The sequence below is a fragment of the Pristiophorus japonicus genome, chromosome 2, assembly GCF_044704955.1.
Source record: "Pristiophorus japonicus isolate sPriJap1 chromosome 2, sPriJap1.hap1, whole genome shotgun sequence".
NCBI lineage: Eukaryota > Metazoa > Chordata > Chondrichthyes > Pristiophoridae > Pristiophorus > Pristiophorus japonicus.
The window spans coordinates 16263179-16283873 of NC_091978.1; the positions used below are offsets into that span (position 1 = coordinate 16263179).

At 45.4% G+C, this 20695-nt stretch overlaps 1 protein-coding gene across 1 annotated transcript in view; it reads left to right on the plus strand.

Moving 5' to 3' along the window:
* The window catches only part of LOC139236038 (BCL2/adenovirus E1B 19 kDa protein-interacting protein 3-like), a 72210-nt gene extending 53488 nt beyond the window's left edge, over positions 1-18722 (plus strand). The window contains exons 3-6 of the mRNA XM_070866793.1: positions 596-680; positions 2446-2552; positions 13222-13371; positions 14729-18722. Coding sequence (XP_070722894.1) covers positions 596-680; positions 2446-2552; positions 13222-13371; positions 14729-14777 — 391 coding nt within the window. The 3' untranslated portion in view covers positions 14778-18722. The remainder of the gene's footprint in view (positions 1-595; positions 681-2445; positions 2553-13221; positions 13372-14728) is intronic.
* The last annotated feature ends 1973 nt before the right edge of the window (positions 18723-20695 follow it).

A 20695-nucleotide genomic window follows, 5' to 3' on the forward strand; every position in this document is an offset into this window, starting at 1 on the left:
TTCCCCCACCAGAGGCAATAATCATCTTAAAATACCTTGGATCACCCCTTAATCCTCTATACTCAAGGGAATATAAGCCTCGTCTATGCAACCTTTCAAGTCTGTATTTGGTTGACTGAAAAGATCCCTTTGTCATGATGTGAGGGGGAGGGTGTGTTTAAGGCTGTGTAGAAGGTTGCAAGTAACACATTTACTTATTTCTGTTTTGTGTACCCACACAACTTAACCTCCATCATCTGGAAAGTGAGGCCATAAGAGTTTTATTCATTCATGGCATGCGGGCATCGTTAACAAGGTCAGCATTTATTTGCCCATCCCTAATTGCCCTTGAGAAAGTGAACCGGCGCATTGAACCGCTGCAGTCCGTGTGGTGAAGGTGCTCCCACAGTGCTGTTAGAGAGGGAGTTCCAGGATTTTAATCCAGCAACGATGAAGGAACGGCCGATATATTTACAAGTCGGGATGGTGTGTAATTTGGGTGGGGAAATTAGAGTTGACCATGCTGACTGCCTGTGCTGTTCCGAAAAAATCTGACTGGAAGATATTAGCAGCGCAGCAAGTCCCAAGTTATAGTGTTGTTTACCCTGTTTTACAGCCCCCCCTTACTGATGAGCCCCCAGATGCCTCACGTTCCTGTCGAGTTTGAAACTGGGAGCATTGGAGACAGCAACAGCACTCAGGTAGGTACGGATTTGACGAGGGAGTGACGGGGAGGGAAATGGGAGCGAGGTATTGGAACGTCTGCGACTAACATCCCCATTACATTACAGAACCACTAAAGTAACAACGTTTCTGTAACTCTCCCATTTCTGGGTATGGAGACTGTAATTTATTTGCTTCATGGGTTCTTTGCTTAAGAATTCAGAGCAACACATTGCTATTAAGAACTAGTTGGTTTATTAACAAAGGTTTAACCATCACACTACACATTACCAGTTCATCCACCAGGCTCACAACCACCTGCCTCATCGTGGATTCCCTGAACCCAGCTGGCTGGGGTTTTATTGAGTCTTGTGAACATCATGTGACTAACTAAGCCACTCGCAATGCAACAGCTCTACGAATCTGTGAGCATACTCACAGGTACATACATTACAGGGAACCACCTTTGCTATCTGAGGAAGATCTCTGGGAATGGGAAACCCTAGACCTGGCCTGGATGGGATAGAAGGAGTTCCCAGCCAGGGAACAACGGTTGCTTTTAATACCACACTTACGGGGAGATCCCTAAAGCTTAACGCTTTACAACCTGTGTCGAAATACTCTGGCTTTGGTAAGCGAATTCAGACTATATCAGTCAAACAGAAATTCTAACTGTGTGGGGGTTTTCCAGAATTTGGTTTGGAGACTGTAAAGGACGATAAGGGGCGCTGGCACGTATTAGACACCCAGACCAATGAACTGATCTGATAGCATGGCATCCCCGGAAGGACAGTGGTATAACTGGAAACAATGGGCTATCTAATTCATTGAGGTGTTTTCTTGATTTGTTTTACTTTCTCTTCCTCGCTGTTTTTGTTACTCTTTATTTTTCCTCTTCCACTGTTTACTCTTTTTTCTCACCTCGCGTTCACTTCCACTCTTTATCCAGGCACGTCTCCATTCCTGAGTCCTTGCTGTCCCCAGACACGGTGGAACAAAATGGCCGCTGGGATCCTCTGAAAATATGGGAGATTTCATAGAATCATAGCATGGTTACAGCACAGATGGAGGCCATTCGGCCCATCGTGCTCGTGCCGGCTCTCTGCAAGAGTACCTCAGCTAGTCCCACCCACGCCCCCCCCCCCCACCCACCATCCTTTCCCAGTAGCCCTGCAAATCTTTTTTCCTTCAGGTACTTATCCAACTCCCTTTCGAAAACCGTGATTGAGTCTGCCTCCACCACCCTTTCAGGCAGCGCATTCCAGATCCTAACCACTCGCTGCGTCAGAAAGATTTTCCTCCTGTTGCCTTTGGGTCTTTTGCCAGTCGCCTTAAATCTGTGTCCTCTGCTTCTCGACCCTTCCGCCAATGGGAACAGTTTCTCTCTATCTGCTCTGCCATGATTTTGAACACCTCTATCAAATCTCCTCTGAACATTCTCTGCTCCAAGGAGAAACAATCCCAGCTTCTCCATTCTGCCGAAGTGACTGAAGCCCCCCATCCCTGGAGACATTCCTGTAAATCTTTTCCGTACTCTTTCGAAGGCCTTCGCATCATTACTAAAGTGCCGTTCATTTCTCCAGGAATTTCAGAGCATCTCAGCTGCTTTTTATTTTATTGTTGACGGTTTCCACGGGAACTGGATATCCCGCAGTCTGGGAGATCTCAGAAACACCCTGTCCGTGAGCAGATTTTCACTGGGCGCGCTCCAAATGATCGAAGAGTTGCCAAATGATCGAAGTGGGCTTGGCAAGACTGTGCCCCACCCTGGGGAGATTAATCTTTGATCGTGTCTTTTCACAGTCTGACGAAGAGAATCAAGAGAGGAGTAGGGAGATTGAGAAATTACTGAAGAATAACGCTGAGTGGATCTGGTACTGGTCCAGTCGACCGGAAAATGTACCCCCAAAGTGAGTAGCGTACTGTTTATTAAGCACGATGATGTTGTGGCTATGGTACAACTTGAAGGTCATGGGTTCAAATTCCATCGTGGGAAATGGTGAAATTGAATTCAATATTCCCACATTACAACAGTGACTACACTCCAAAAGTACGTCATTGCCTGTAAAGCGCTTTGAGACATCCAATGGTCATGAAAGGCGCTATATAAATGCAAGTCTTTCTTTCAATAAATCTGGTCACTTGTGGGTTGGCATCAGAATGGATATGAACTAGAAGCTGCAGGTCAAAGAAACATAGAAAATAGGTGCAGGAGTAGGCCATTCGGCCCTTCGAGCCTGCACCGCCATTCAATAAGATCATGGCTGATCATTCCTTCATTACCCCTTTCCTGCTTTCTCTCCATACCCCTTGATCCCTTTAGCCGTAAGGGCCATATCTAACTCCCTCTTGAATATATCCAATGAACTGTCATCAACAGCTCTCTGCGGTAGGGAATTCCACAGGTTAACAACTCTCTGAGTGAAGAAGTTTCTCCTCATCAGTCCTAAATGGCCTGCCCCTTATCCTAAGGCTGTGTCCCCGGTTCTAGACTTCCCTATCATCGGGAACATTCTTCCCGCATCTAACCTGTCCAGTCCCGTCAGAATCTTTTAAGTTTCTATGAGATCCCCTCTCATCCTTCTAAACTCCAGTGTATAAAGGGTCAGTTGATCCAGTCACTCCTCGTATGACAGTCCCGCCATCCCGGGAATCAGTCTGGTGAACCTTCACTGTACTCCCTCAATAGCAAGAACGTCCTTCCTCAGATTAGGAGACCAAACCTGAACACACTATTCCAGGTGAGGACTCACCAAGGCCCTGTATAACTGCAGTAAGACCTCCCTACTCCTATACTCAAATCCCCTAGCTATGAAGGCCAACATAACATTTGCCTTCTTCACCGCCTGCTGTACCTGCATTCCAACTTTCAATGACTGATGAACCATGACACCCATGTCTTGTTGCACTGCTCCTTTTCCTAATCTGCCGCCATTCAGATAATAGTCTGCTTTCGTGTTTTTTCCCCCAAAGTGGATAACCTCATATTTATCCACATTATACTGCATCTGCCATGCATTTACCAACTCACCTAACCTGTCCAAGTCGCCCTGCAGCCTCTTAGCATCCTCCTCACAGCTCACACCGCCACCCAGCTTAGTGTCATCTGCAAACTTGGAGATATTACACTCAATTCCTTCATCTAAATCATGAATGTATATTGTAAAGAGCTGGGGTTCCAGCACTGAGCCCTGCGGCACTCCACTAGTCACTGCCTGCCATTCTGAAAAGGACCCGTTTATCCCGACTCTCTGCTTCCTGTCTGCCAACCAGTTCTCTATCCACGTCAGTACATTACACCCAATACCATGTGCTTTGACTTTGCACACCAATCTCTTGTGTGGGACCTTGTCAAAAGCCTTTTGAAAGTCCAAATACACCACATCCACTGGTTCTCCCTTGTCCACTCTACTAGTTACATCATCAAAAAATTCCAGAAGGTTTGTCAAACATGATTTCCCTTTCATAAATCCATGCTGATTTGGACTGATCCTGTCACTGCTTTCCAAATGCGCTGCTTTTCATCTTTAATAAGTGATTCCAACATTTTCCCCACTACTGATGTCAGGCTAACCGGTCTATAATTACCTGTTTTCTCTCTCCCTCCTTTTTTAAACAGTGGTGTTACATTAACTACCCTTAAGTCCATAGGAACTGATCCAGAGTTGATAGACTGTTGGAAAATGATCACCAATGCATCTACTATTTCTATGGCCAATTCCTTAACTACTCTGGGACGCAGGGATTTATCGGCCTTCAATCCCATCAATTTCCCTAACACAATTTCCCGCTTTATAAGGATTTCTTTCAGTTCCTCCTTCTCACTTGACCCTCGGTCCCCTAGTATTTCCGGAAGGTTATTTGTGTCTTCCTTCGTGAAAACAGAACCAAAGTATTTGTTTAACTAGTCCGCCATTTCTTTGTTCCCCATTATAAATTCACCTGAATCTGACTGCAAGGGACCTACGTTTGTTTTCACTAATCTTTTTCTCTTCACATATCTATAGAAACTTTTGCAGTCAGTTTTTATATTCCCAGCAAGCTTCCTCTCGTACTCCATTTCCCCCTCCTAATTAAACCTTTGTCCTCCTCTGCTGTATTACAAAATTCTCCCAGTCCTCAGGTTTGCTGCTTTTTCTGGCCAATTTATATGCCTCTTGCTTGGATTTAGTACTATCCTTAATTTCCCTTGTTAGCCACAGTTGAGCCACCTTCCCTGCTTTATTTTTACTCCAGACAGAGATATACAATTGTTGAAGTTCATCCATGTGATCTTTAAATGTTTGCCATTGCCTATCCACCGTCAACGCTTTAAGTATCACTCGCCAGTCTATTCTAGTCAGTTCACGTCTCATACCATCGAAGTTACCTTTCTCGAAGTTCAGGAACCTAGTCTCTGAATTAACTGTGTCACTCTCCATCTTAATAAAGGAATTCTACCATATTATGGTCACTCTTCCCCAAGGGGCCTCACACAATAAGATTGTTAATTAGTCCGTTCTCATTACACATCACCCAGTCGAGGATGGCCAGCCCTCTAGTTGGTTCCTCGATATATTGGTCTAGAAAACCATCCCTAATACACTCCAGGAAATCCTCCTCCACCGCATTGCTACCAGTTTGGTTTGCCCAGTCAATATGTAGATTAAAGTCACCCATGATAACTGCTGTAACTTTATTGCACACATCCCTAATTTCTTGTTTGATGCTGTCCCCATCCTTATTACCACTGTTTTGGTGGTTTGTACACAACTCTCACTAACGTTTTCTGCCCTTTGGTATTCCGTAGCTCCACACATACAGATTCCACATCATCCAAGCTAATGTTCTTCCTTACTTGCATTAATTTCCTTTTTAACCAGCAATGCCACCCCACCTCATTTTCCTTTCTGTCTATCCTTCCTAAATGTTGAATACCCCTGAATGTTGAGTTCCCAACCTTGGTCACCCTGATGCCAATTACATCATATCCGTTAACTGCTATCTGCGCAGTTAATTCGTCCACCTTATTCCGAATACTCCTCGCATTGAGGCACAGAGCCTTCAGGCTTATCTTCTTAACACCCTTTGCCCCTTTTAGATTTTGCTGTAATGTGGCCCTTTTTGCTTTTTGCCTTGGGTTTCTCTGCCCTCCACTTTTACTTTTCTTCTTTCTATCTTTTGCTTCTTTTGCTTCTGCCCCCATTCTACTTCCCTCTGTCTCCCTGCATAGGTTCCCACCTCCTTGCCATATTAGTTTAACCCCTCCCCAACAGCACGAGCAAACACTCCCCCAGGACATTGGTTCCGGTCCTGCCCAGGTGCAGACCATGCGGTTTGTACTGGTCCCACCTCCCCAGAACCGGTTCCAATGTCCCAACTGGTTCACTAATGTCCTTCATATGAAACACTAATCAGGCTACAGCTAGAGTACTGTGTGTAGTTCTGGTCACCACATTACAGGAAAGATGTGATTGCACTCAAAAATTAATAGAGAGGGAAGATAGATTATGAATTAAAACTAGCAAGAAATATAAAAAGAGTTTTTACAGGTATGTAAAAAGGAAAAGATTGGCTAAGGTAAATGTTGGTCCCTTGGAGGATGAGGTTGGGGAATAAGTATTGGGAAACAGGGAAATGGCAGAGACTTTGAACAAATAGTTTGTATCGATCTTCATGATAGAAGACACTAAAAAAAATCCCAATAAGGTGGACGAATTAATTGCGCAGACAGCAGTTAACGGATATGATGTAATTATCATGAGCGACTTTAATCTACATATTGATTGAGCTAACCAAACAGGTAGCAATGCGGTGGAGGAGTTTATTAGGGATGTTTTTCTCGACCAGTATGTCGAGGAACCAACTAGAGAGCTGACCATCCTAGACTGGGTGATGTGTAATGAGAAGGGATTAATTAGCAATCTTGTTGTGCGAAGCCCCTTGGGGAAGAGTGGGCATAATATGGTAGAATTCTTCATTAAGATGGAGATTGACACAGTTAATTCGGAAACTAGGGTCCTCAACTTAAGGAAAGGTAACTACGACGGTATGAGACTAGAATAGACTGGCAAAGAATACTTAAAGGGTTGACGGTGGATAAGCAATGTCAAACATTTAAAGATCACATGGATGCACTTCAGCAATTGTACATTCCCTGTCTGGAGTAAAAATAAAACGGGGAAGGTGGCTCAACCGTGGCTAACAAGGGAAATTAAGGATAGCGTTAAAACCAAGGAAGAGGCATATAAATTGGCTAGAAAAAGTAACAAACCTGAGGACTGGGAGAAATTTAGAATTCAACAGAGGAGGACTAAGGGTTTAATTAAGAGGGGGAAAATAGAGTACGAGAGTACAGCAGTTAATGGATAGGACAAATAGAAACTTGCAGGGAACATAAAAACTGACTTGCAAAAGCTTCTATAAATATGTGAAGAGAAAAGATTAGTGAAGACAAATGTAGGTCCCTTGCAGTCGGATTGAGGTGATTTATAATGGGGAAGAAAGAAATGGCGGACCAATTGAACAAATACTTCGGTTCTATCTTCACGAAGGAAGACACAAATAACCTTCCAAATGTACTAGGGGACAGTGGGTCTAGTGAGAAGGAGGAACTGAAGGATATCCTTATTAGGTGGGAAATTGTGTTATGGAAATTGATGGGATTGAAGGCCGATAAATCCCCAGGGCCTGGTAGTCTGCATCCCAGAGTACTTAAGGAAGTGGCCCTAGAAATACTGGATGCATTGGTGATCATTTTCCAACAGTCTATCGACTCTGGATCAGCTCCTATGGACTGGAGGGTAGCTAATGTAACACCACTTTTTGAAAAAGGAGGAAGAGAGAAAACCGATAATTATAGACCGGTTAGCCTGACATCAGTAGTGGGGAAAATGTTGGAATCAATCATTAAGGATGAAATAGCAGGGCATTTGGAAAGCAGTGACAGGATCGGTCCAAGTCAGCATAGATTTATGAAAGGGAAATCATGCTTGACGAATCTTCTGGAATTTTTTGATGATGTAACTAGCAGAGTGGACAAGGGAGAACCAGTGGATGTGGTGTATTTGGACTTTCAAAAGGCTTTTGACAAGGTCCCGCACAAGAGATTGGTGTGCAAAGTCAAAGTGCATGGTATTGGAGGTAATGTACTGACGTGGATAGAGAACTGGTTGGCAGACAGGAAGCAGAGAGTCAGGATAAACGGATCCTTTTCAGAATGGCAGGCAGTGACTAGTGGAGTGCCGCAGGGCTCACTGCTGGGAACCCAGCTCTTTACAATATACATTAACGATTTGGATGAAGGAATTGAGTGTAATATCTCCAAGTTTGCAGATGACACTAAACTGGGTGGCCGTGTGAGCTGTGAGGGGAATGCTAAGAGGCTGCAGGGTGACTTGGACAGGTTAGGTGAGTGGGCAAATGCATGGCAAATGCAGTATAATGTGGATAAATGTGAGGTTATCCATTTTTGGGGCAAAAACACGAAGGCAGAATATTATCTGAATGGCGGCAGATTAGGAAAAGGGGAGATGCAACGAGACCTGAGTGTCATGGTTCATTAATCATTGAAGGTTGGCATGCAAGTACAGCAGGTGGTGAATAAGGCAAATGGTATGTTGGCCTTCATAGCTAGGGGATTTGAGTATAGGAGCAGGGAAGTCTTACCTGGAATATTGTCTTCGCTTTTGGTCTCCTAATCTGAGGAAGGACGTTCTTGCTATTGAGGGAGTGCAGCGAGGTTCAGCAGACTTATTCCAGGGATGGCTGGACTGTCATATGAGGAGGGACTGGATCAACTCGGCCTTTATTCACTGGAGTTTCGAAGGATGAGAGGGGATCTCATAGAAACGTATAAGATTCTGACAGGACTGGAGAGGTTAGATGCGGGAAGAATGTTCCTGATGTTGGGGAAGTCCAGAACCAGGGGACATAGTCGAAGGATAAGGGTTCGGCCATTTAGGACTGAGATGAGGAGAAACTTCTTCACTCAGAGAGTTGTTAACCTGTGGAATTCTCTGCCGCAGAGAGTTGTCGATGCCAGTTCATTGGATATATTCAAGAGGGAGTTAGATATGGCCCTTACGGCTAAGGGGATCAAGGGGTATGGAGAGAAAGCAGGAAAGGGGTACTGAGTGAATGATCAGCCATGATCTTCTTGAATGGCGGTGCAGGCTCGAAGGGCCGAATGGCCTACTCCTGCACCTATTTTCTATGTTTCTAATAGATAATCAAGGGGATATAGGTAGGGAGGAACTTAAAACTATCACTATCACTATAGAAGTAGTATTAGGTAAAATAATGGGACTAAAGGTGGACAAGTCCCCTGGACCTGATGGCTTGCATCCTAAAAGAAGTTGCTGCAGAGATAGTGGATGCTTTGGTTGTAATCTACCAAAATTCCCTGGTTTCTGGGGACGTCCCAACGGATTGAAAATCGCGAATTTAACACCCCTATTTAAAAAAGGGGGCAGAAAAAAGCAGGAAACTAGACCAGTTAACCTAACATCTGTCATTATTGGAGTCCATTATCAAGGAAGCAATAGCAGGATTCATTTTGAAAAGCATAATTCAGTCAAGGAGAATCAGCATGGTTTTATGAAGGGGAAATCATGTTTGACAAATTTGCTGGGGTTCTTTGAGGATGTAACGAGCAGGGTGGTTAGGGGAGAACCAGTGGATGTGGTGTATTTGGATTTCCAGAAGACATTCGATAAAGTGCCACATAAAAAGTTACTGCACAAGATAAAAGTTCATGGGGTTGGGGGTAATATATTCGCATGGATAGAGGATTGGCTAACTAACAGAAAACAGAGAGTCGGGATAAATGGGTCATTTTCCGGTTGGCAAACAGTAACTAGTGGGGTGCCACAGCGATCGGTGCTGGGTCCTCAACTATTTACAATCTGTATTAATGACTTGGATGAAGGGACCGAGTGTAATGTAGCCAAGTTTGCTGATGATACAAAGATGGGTGGGAAAGCAAGTTGTGAGGAGGTCACAAAAAATCTGCGAAGGGATATAGACAGGCTAAGTGAGTGACCAAAAATTTGGCAGATGGAGTATAACGTGGAAAAATGTGAGGTTATCCACTTTGCCAGAAAAAATATAAAGGTAAATTATTATTTAAATGAAGAAAAATTACAAAATGCTGCAGTACAGAGGGACTGGGGGTCCTTGTGCATGAAACACAAAAAGTTAGTATGCAGTTACAGCAAGTAATCAGGAAGGCAAATGGAATGTTGGCCTTTATTGCAAAGCGGATAGAGTATAAAAGCAGAGAAGTCCTGCTACAACTGTACAGGGTATTGGTGAGGCCACACCTGGAGTACTGCGTACAGTTTTGATCTCCGTATTTAAGGTAGGATATACTTGCATTGGAGGCTGTTCAGAGAAGGTTCACTAGGTTGATTCCGGAGATGAGGGAGTCGACTTATGAAGATAGGTTGAGTAGGTTGGACATATACTCATCCGAATTCAGAAGAATGAGAGGTGATCTTATTGAAACATATAAGATAATAAGGGGACTCGAGAAGGTGGATGCAGAGAGGATATTTCCACTCATTGGGGAAACTAAAACTAGGAGAAATAGTCTCAGAATAAGGGGCTGCCCATTTAAAACTGAGATGAGGAGGATTTTCTTTCCTGAGGGTTGTAAATCTGTGGAATTCTGTACCCCAGAGAGCTGTGGAGGCTGGGTCATTGAATATATTTAAGGCGGGGATAGACTGATTTTTGAGTGATAAGAGAATAAAGGATTATGGGGAGCGGGCAAGGAAGTGGAGCTGAGTCCATGATCAGATCAACCATGATATTAAATGATGGAGCGGGTTCGAGAGGCCAAATGGCCGCCTCCTGCTCCTATTTCTTATGTTCTTATGCACTAGAGAGGGTACAGGAGAGATTTATGAGGATGTTGTCTGGACTGGAGAATTTTAGCTATGAGAACAGATTGGATAGGCTGGGTTTATTTTCTTTGGAACAGAGGAGGCTGAGGGGAGACCTTATTGACGTGAGGGGCCTAGATAGAGTGGATAGGAAGGACCTATTTCCCTTAGCAGAGGTGTCAACAACCAGGGGGGCATAGATTTAAAGTAATTGGGGGAGGTTTAGAGGGGATATGAAGGGAAGTTTCTTCACCCAAAGGGTTGTGGGGGTCTGGAACTCACTGCCTGAAAGGGTGGTAGAGGCAGAAACCCTCGCCACATTTGAAGTGTCGTAACCTACAGAGCTACGGACCAAGAGCTGGAAAGTGGGATTAGACTGGATAGCTCTTTGTCGGCCGGCTCAGACACGATGGGCCCAAATGGCCTCCTTCCGCACTGTAAATTTCTAAGATGCATGGAAGGCAGCCGGCCCAGCCTACCCGATCAGACCGACACGTTACTCCTGTCTTACACAGGAACAGGAGTGGGCCATTCTGCCCCTTGAGGCTGAGGCAAGGCTCTTCATTCATCACAGCGCTAGTTTTAGTGCGCAGCAAGATCATGAGGATAACTCGGGCAAGACCCATTGTGACCTCACGTGAGATCCACCTGTAAAAGAAAATTCAGCTGAGTGTCAGCCGTGGCTCAGTGTGCAGCACCTCTGTTTTAGAGGTTGTCGGTTCAAGTCCCACTCCAGAGACTTGAGCACAAGACTTGCAGTGCAATACTGATGGAGCAATGCACTGTCGGAGGTACCACCTTTTCAGTGAGGCGTTAAACCAAGAACTCGTGTTCCCTCTCGGGTGCAGGTAAAAGATCCCATGGCACTATTTTAAAAAAGAGCAGGGGAGTTATCCTCGGTGTCCTGGCCAATATTTATCCCTCAATCAACCTAACAAAAACTGATTGTTTGGTCATTATCCAATTGTTCTTTGTGGGAGCTTGCTGTGCGCAGGTTGGCTGCCGTGTTGCCTACATTAAAGCAGCGACTACACTTCACATGGCTCTGGTTGTGGTGGAGTGTAGAATGCTTCAGTGCAAGGGGTGTCGCGGTTGTGTGGGACGGACTGGTTGGGCCGGGTGCTCTTTACCTTTCCGCCATTGTTCATTGTTCGTAGGTTTATATGTAACCTTCAGGGCTGCTGACCGAGGGCCGTGGGGCTCTTTGTCGGCCGGCGCGGACACGATGGGCCGAAATGGCCTCCTCCTGCGCTGTAAATTTCTATGTTTCGATGTAAAGCCCTTTCCGATGTCTGAGGACGTGAAAGGCGCTATATAAATGCAAGTCTTTCTTTTTGCTCATGTTCAAGTAAGAATCACAGCATAGCAGTCAAGAGTGGGAGCCCCGAGTGATGTCTGTTCCTCTCTCGAGCCTGGAGACACTGAGCCCAATCCTCACTGCTACTCTGGTCGAGATCACCTAACTCAGCAAGAAATGAGTGTTGCCAGGGTCTGCATAGCTTAGTATACCACCAACGATGTCTCCTCAAGATCCTTCAAATCCCCTGGGAGGATAGTGTCCTCGCCCGGGCCAACATCCCCAGTATCGAAGCACTGACCACACTCGGATCAGCTTCGTTGGTCAGGCCACATAGAACGCATGCCAGACAAGAGAGACTCCCTGAGCACATGCTCCATGCGGAGCTCCTTCACGGCAAACGAGCCAAAATGGGCAACAGAAACGTTATAAGGACACCCTCAATGCTTCCCTGGTAAAGTGCGACATCACCACTGACACCTGGGAGACCCTGGCCGAAGACCGCCCGAGGTGGAGAAAGTGCATCCGGGAGGGGCGTTGAGCTCTTCGAATCTCAACGTCGAGAGCGTGAAGAGGTCATGCGCAGACAGCGGAAGGAGCGTGCGGCAAACCAGCCCCACCCACCCCTTCCCTCAATGAATGTCTGTCCCACAGGGTCTGTGGCTCTCATATTGGACTGTTCAGCCACCAAAGAACTCACTTCAGGAGTGGAAGCAAGTCTTCCTCGATTCCGAGGGACTGCCTATGATGATGATGAGCTTAGTATATAGAATGTGGTGTCTTTATCCATTTGATAATTCGGGAGCTTTGGATCCCTTCGACATAGTAACAGGAGGAGGCCATTCAGCCCCTCGAGCCTGTTCCACCATTCAGTGAGAACATGGCTGATCTGTGACCTAACTCCATATACCCGCCTTTGCCCCATATCCCTCAATACCCTTAATTAACAAAAATCAATCTCGGATTTAAAATTAACAATTGACCGAGCATCAATTGCCCTTTGCGGAAGAGAGTTCAAAACATCTACCACCCTTTGTGTGTAGAAGTGTTTCCTAATTTCACTCCTCAAAGGTCTGGCTTTAATTTTTACACTGTGCCTACTAATGGTAGCCTCTTCAACCAGCGGAAATAGTTTCTCTATCAGTTCCACTTAATATCATGAAAGTTTTGATGAAATCACCCTTTCACCTTCTAAATTCCAGAGAATATCAGTCTATTTGTGTAATTTAACCCTTGGAATCTGGGTATAATTCTGGTATAAATCAACGCTCCTGTGAGAAGCTGCATTGGACTATCTGTTGAACACTTGTGTGTCCAAAATCTAACACTGGGGCTCAAATTAAGTGAAATATCCAAGTCATGCTCAAACTTTAATAGATGTGACAAATGATTTTTCTTCTTTTCTGCCACTCTTAGGGAATTTGTGTTCAAACATCCTAAATATTCCTCGAGTCTGAGTGTACGGAAGACCAGCGTGATGAAGAAAGGAGGAATCTTTAGTTCCGAGTTCGTAGTGTTCCTCATTCCCTCTCTCCTGATAACTCACCTGTTTATGCTGGGAGTTGGGTACGTCCACGATTAATGTAGAGATTGTCTTGCACATGCGTTGTTATAGTACTTTCACAAAGGTTCACAGAATTCGTCCTTCGATTGTTTCATCACATGGCCACCAGAATTTGACCCACAATTGTTACTCTTAACTATCTGTTACTTTGAGTTATATTGAGTCTACTGTACAGAAACGGGCCATTCGGCCCAACAGGTCTATGCCGGCATTTATGCTCCACACAAACCTCCTCCCTCCCCCCCGCACAGACCCCCTCCCTCCCCCCCTGCACAGACCCCCTCCCTCCCCCGCACAGACCCCCTCCCTCCCCCCCTGCACAGACCCCCTCCCTCTTCCCTCCGTGGTAGCGAGATTCACAATCGCACTACTCTTTTTGGATAAAGAAGTTTCTCCTGGATTCCCTATTGGATTTATTTGTAACTATCTTATATTTATGGCCCTAGTTTTTGAATTACCTACAAGTGGAAACATCTCTAAAGCTACCCGATTGAACCCCTCCATCATTGTAAAGACCTCTCTCCAGTCACGTCTTTTGTAGAGAAAAGAGCCCCAGCCTGTTCAGTCTTTCCTGACAGTTATAACCCCTCAATTCTGGTATCAACCTTGTAAAACCTTTTATGCACATTCTCCAATGCCTCTAGATCCATTTTTATAACTGTACACAGTGCTCCAAATGTGGTCTAACTAAGGCTCTATGTAGGCTTATAGGCTAGTGGTGGTGTAGTGGTTTTGTTACTGGACTAATAATCCAGAGGCCTAGACCAATGATCCAGAGAGGTGAGTTCAAATCCCACCATGGCAACTGGGGAATTTAAATTCAGTTAATTCAATAAATATAAAAAGCTGGTATCAGTAATGGTGACCTTGCTTACCATGAAGCTGTTGTTAAAAACCCATCTGGTTCATTAATGTCCTTTTAGGGAAGGAAATCTGCTGTCCTTACCCGGTCTGGGTTTATGTGACTCCAGACAGCAATGTGGTTGATTCCTAACTGCCCTCTGCCCTAGCAAGCCACTCAAAAAAAAAAAAAAAAAAACAACTACGAAAAGCAATAATATGTGAGAACACCTTCACCACACGGACTGCAGCAGTTCAAGATGGCGGCTCACCACCACCTTCTCAAGGGCAATTAGGGATGGACAATAAATGCCGGCCTTGCTGGCGATGCCCACATCCCGTGAGCCAATTTTAACAAAACAAATGGGATTTAGCGAGACTTAGACTGATTTATTGGTCATAAACCATGAGTTTCTGATCTTCCAGCTCTTTCTCCCCCCCCCCCCCTCTCTTTCCCCCCCCCCCACCACCACTTACACTGTTCGATTCTGATCTGTATTTCTGTATCTCCCACTTTAGAATATACATTGGCAAAAAACTGGCTGCATCATCCGCAAGTACCTTGTAGATCTTCAGCGGGAAGAAGGTGCTGGGATGCTTGACGACGTGCGGAACTTGAGACCGCCCTGTAAACGGATGTCTCCGAAGCCCGATAAAGTTGCAAAGACTCTAAATGTTTTTACCGTAACCTTGCTCCCTGTTTACATGCCCGTCGACTCTTTCCCCCCTCCCTTTTTAAAAAATCTTGGCTTTGTCCTTCCCTCTGTAATTATCTCCACTGTAGCACAAGGCTAGTTCACTTCATGCTACGGTACCGTTCTGATGCCCTTGCACCATCTCCCTCGGAGGCGAACCCGCTCATAAGATCATAACATAAGAAATAGGAGCAGGGGTAGGCTATTTGGCCCCTCGAGCCTGCTCCGCCATTTAACAAGATCATGGCTGATCTGACCTTGGCCTCAACTCCACTTCCCTACCCGCTCCCCATGACCCTTGACTCCGTTCAAAAATCTGCCTATCTCCACCTTAAGTATATTCAATGACCCAGCCTCCACAGCTCTCTGGGGTAGAGAATTCCACAGATTTACGACCCTCAGCGAAGAAATTCCTTCTCATTTCCGTTTTAAATCGGCGATCCCTTATTCTGAAGCTATGGCCCCTAGTTCTAGATTCCCCCCCACGAGGGGAAACATCCGCTCTGCATCCACCTTGTCAAGCCCCCTCAGAATCTTATACGTTTCAATAAGATCACCTCTCATTCTTCTAAACTCCAAGGAGTACAGGCCTAACCTGCTCAACCTTTCCTCAAGACAACCCCTCAGCTCACTTCAGCACATGCTCAAAACTTCCAGGGCCAGTCCACCACCATACCACTAGGCTGCTATGTGTGTCCTTTCCTCAAACAGACGCTACAGGAACATGTTTTCCCCAAACACAGAAATAACATCCAAGGACTGAAAATATCAGTTGGCATCTCTGCTTTAGTCCATCATGACACTGGTCTTATGGGTCTTGTCTTGCCAGGAGCCAGCTTCACTTTTCCCTGAAGCCCGTCATTCCAGAATGCCGGTGACTCGTTTGGAAAACTGTTGTGTTGTCATGGTGACGGCTGGGCACTTGACCAATAATGATATAATGAAGAGACAAACGCAACCAGAGCAAGGGAAAATAATCATAGATTTCGAGCTGAGTCCGGTTAAAAGTGAAACCCGGAAAAACCATCTTTACACAAAGGGTTGTAAGCATATTGGGGGCTGGGAACAACGGTCCATTTAACGGAGAAGCCAGATCTTCGGTGCGCCGCCCTGGCGTAAAATAGGCGTTGAGAATTGGCCGTAAACTGGACGGTTTCTGTAACCAGCGGCCAATCCGCAACGTCGTTTGGGTAACAAGTTCAAAAATCGATCCTCCACCACAGTCAAGCGAGATGCTCAGAACGGGAAGGTGTACCTACCTGGAAATTACCACACAGGAAGGCAAACTCAGGCAGGCTTGTAGTCTTAGAGTGGAGCACGGGCCAGAGAACTGGAGCCTTCTGTGCGATACCCCTATCACTAAATATATTCAAAAAGGAGTTAGATGAGGTCCTTACTACTAGGGGGATCAAGGGGTATGGCGAGAAAGCAGGAATGGGGTACTGAAGTTGCATGTTCAGCCATGAACTCATTGAATGGCGGTGCAGGCTAGAAGGGCCGAATGGCCTACTCCTGCACTTATTTTCTATCACGACCTCACGCTCCCGTCTGGCAAGGCTCCGCTCCGCGCAGGTTGGCCTCTTGTTGAATTTGCTCTGTAGCGAAAAGGCAGGGAATTTAGGACTGTAAGCATAGATAGAGCTGCCGTGGCTATCAAAAATGGTGCATTGTGCTCGATGGGCCAAGCACCTCCAGCCTCATTTAGAAATTCATCAATATGTTACCGTAGAAACGAGGCCTACGTGACGGATTCAGGCACATAAGGGCTTTGAAATTGCGAACGGGGTCACCAAAATCCTGGCCATCAAAATGGAAGCTCAATTTTCCAGTCACACCTACCTCTTCTAACATGGAGGTTTCATTAGCTACTGTAGTTATCCATGAACTTCCATCAAGCAAAGAAAACAGAACGTGATCCCAGCTCCTGCCCTGCCACCCCCCCATCCCTTGCATTCTCCCATCCAGTATTTACCTTGAGCACAAGGTGGCAAGCACCTCTTTTAGGGTGTTTCCATAATCCACAGAAGTTTCCTGCATTTTCTTTTTCTAAAAAAATAAATCTGTACACCAAGGAAAGTTGGGATTCTGCGGGGAAAGTGATGGAGGGAGAAGGGTTATCCGAGTGTCATTGAGATGTTACCCTGCAATGTTCCGGTTTTCAATTGCTGTAAGACCAAACAGGCATGCACAGGGGTAATTGTGAGGTTGTGCTCCCGACGCAGACCCTGGCTAGCCCTGAGACTAGGTCAGGGACAGGCCTACAGGAGCAATTCTGCGACACTGCACTCGACTCGATGCCACACCACTGCAGTGCACACTGCAAGCAAGCCTGGGCACCAGACTTAATCAGATGCTCAGTGTTTGGATGTACCACCTGCCTGAGTTAACAGGTGCCTACCAACCATAAAAAGCAAAGCGAGTTCATGAACTCTACATAGCAAATAATGATAATATTCATTGAGTAGCAGTCCCGCTCAAATCAAAATGTTTTTTTTGTTGCTTTTTTGCGAATAAAGAAGGAAAAATTAGCATTTCTGTATTGCCTTTCACGACCACCAGACTACCCAAAGCGCTTTACGGTCAATGCAGTACTTTTTGAAGTGTAGTCACTGTTGTAATTTAGGAAACACTGCAGCCAATTTGCAAGCTCCCACAAACAGCAATGTGATAATCACCAGATAATGTTTTAGTGATGTTGCTTGGGGGATAAATATTGGCCAGGACAGCGGGGATAACTCCCCTGTGCTCCTTCTTCGAAATAGTGCCATGGGATCTTTTGCGTCCACCTGAGAGGGCAGGCGGGGCCTCGGTTTAACGTCTCATCCGAAAGACGGCACCTCCGACAGTGCAGCACTCCCTCAGCACTCCCTGGGAGTGTCAGCCGAGATTTTTGTGCTCAAGTCTCTGGAGTGAGGCTTGAACTCACAACCTTCTGACTCAGAGGTGGGAGTGCTACCCACTGAGCCACAAAGTATGATTAATATCATTATAATAAATAGACTTGGCCATGAAGCTATTAATGACCATCCCAGTGAGTGAGCTCAAAGATTACCAGATAATTATAGATGAGGAAGGCTCTTTGGTCTATTTTAGTTCATCTATTCAGAGTTACCCTAAGATCATCCTAACTTTTTTGTAAATAGTACTGTGATTTTCACCTCCACTCAGTAGTCTAGTCCATGCGTTGATCACTCTTTGTAGGAACACTTTCTTCAATCAGTCTTAAATTTGCTTTTTACTGCTTTGAACCAGTGTCACCTTGTCCGGCTCCCGTGGTTCAGCTTGAAATAATGTTCTAAATCTGCTTATTTCGAAGCTGCTTGCTTGTTCGTCTCTGCCTGTGTCGTCACCTCTTAGTTTCCACCTTTGAGTGCCCAGGTTTCTCCGGTCAGTCTTTACCAAGGAACGCAGCTCTCTGATGTCCAGAGATCAGTCCTCCTCTGCCTTGCTACCGAGGTGGGAAGCTTTCCCTCGTGTCTCTTTACAAACCGGAGCACCCAATTTAGGAATGAAATCAGGAAGTGCATTTTCCATATGTACATTCAGTGACTGGACTGGGAAAAATTCTAGAGCTGTTCACGGAACAAGGATGTTTGAGCAGAACAGTGGGATCTACATTGTCTACACTCCAATTTTTGCCAATCTGATTAGTGACTGGAATCTTCACTGGACAAAATCCTCGCCATTACGGTGTATAAGAGAGGTCCCACTTTAATTGTTGTTAGTGACTGGAATTAAGTTTTACAATGGAAAGATCTGTAAATATGCTTCAGCTTCTTACCCCCTTGTCTAAAAAGTAATTAAATTTGAGCAATGAAGTCCTTTTGATTATTTCATTTCTCCATGACATAAGAAATAGGAGCAGGAGTAGGCCATACGGCCCCTCGAGCCTGCTCCGCAATTCAATACGATCATGGCTGATCTGATCATGGACTCAGGTCCACTTCCCTGCCCGCTCCCCATAACCCCTTAACCCCTTACTCCCTTATTGGTTAAGAATCTGTCTATCTCTGTCTTAAATATATTCAATGACCCAGCTTCCACAGCTCTTTGGGGCAGCGAATTCCACAGATTTACAACCCTCTGCTAGAAGAAATTCCTCCTCATCTCAGTTTTAAATGGGCGGCCCCTTGTTCTAAGATCGTGCCCCCTAGTTCTAGTCTCCCCCATCAGTGAAAACATCCTCTTTGCATCCACCTTGTCAAGCCCCCTCATAATCTTATACGTTTCAATAAGATCACCTCTCATTCTTCTGAATTCCAACGAGTAGAGGCCCAACCTACTCAACCTTTCCTCATAAGTCAATCCCCTCACCTCCATTGAATTACTCCTGGGCTGTTTCGTGTTTCGCTGGTTCGAGCAGTCTGCATTTAGTCGACCTGTTTCTCATGACCGGATGCTTGTTCTCTTTAGTTTTTAGCCCCATCTCCTGAAGTTATCGCCCTTGCTCCTGAGACTGGACTACGTCAGCAGACTCTTTCACTGGAGGGGGGTCCTTGTAGTTGAGATCAATTGCCTTCTCACTCATAAGAACGTAAGAAATAGCTGGAGTAGGCCATTCAGCCCTTCAAGCCTGCTCTGCCGTTCAATAAGATCATGGCTGATCTTCTACCTCGACTCCAACTTCCAGCACTATTCCCCATAACCCTTGACCTGCCTTGAATATACTCAGCGACTGAGCCTCCAAAGCCCTCTGGGGTAGAGAATTCCAACGATTCACCACCCTCTGAGTGAAGAAATTCCTCCTCATCTCAGTGCTAAATGGCACACCCATTCTTCTGAGATTGTGAACCCTAATTCTAGACCCCCCCAGCCAGGGGAAACATCCTCACACCGTCTGCCCTCAAGCCCCGTAAGAATTTTATCTTTCAAAGAAATCACCTCATTCTTCTAAAGTCCAGGGACTATAGGCCTAGTCTACTCAATCACTATTCATAGGACAATCCCCCATCCCAGGAATCTATCTGGTAAACCTATGTTGCACTCTCTCGGAGGCAAATATATCCTTAAGGAGAGAAAAACTGTACAGACTACTCTAAGTATGGTCTCACCAAGGCCCTATATAGTTACAGTAAGGTTTCTTAACTTTATTACAAAGGGATTGGAGTAGAAGAGTAAACATACCATTTGATTTCCTTATTGCTTGTTGGAGCTGCATGATAACTTACTGTGATTCGTGTACAAGGACACCCAGGTTCCTCTGAACACCAACATTTCTCAGTCATTCAGCATCCATGTACACAATAGGTAACTGAATAGCAGTTCGGACTGAGAACTCTGGCTGATTTTGTTCCCCCTCCCTGGAACAAGGGTGCAGAGGCAATTGTAGTACATACTCCGAACACAGTTCATCTATGGTCATAGAAGCGCAAGGGTAGCAGGCGCATGGGAACACCACCACCTCCAAGATCTCCTCCAACTCTCACACTATCCTGACTTGGAAATATATCGGCGTTCCTTCATAGTTGTTGGGTCAAGGGGTGTGGAGAGAAAGCAGGAATGGGGTACTGAAGTTGCATGATCAGCCATGATCATATTGAATGGTGGTGCAGGCTCAAAGGGCCGAATGGCCTACTCCTGCACCTATTTTCTATGTTTCTAAAATCCTGGAACTTGTATTCATATAGAAAGAAATAAAGACTTGCATTTATATAGTGCCTTTCACGACCCACCGGATGTCTCAAAGCGCTTTACAGCCAATGAAGTACTTTTGGCGTGTAGTCACTGTTGTAATGTGGGAAACGCAGCAGCCAATTTGTGCACAGCAAGCTCCCACAGACAGCAATGTGAT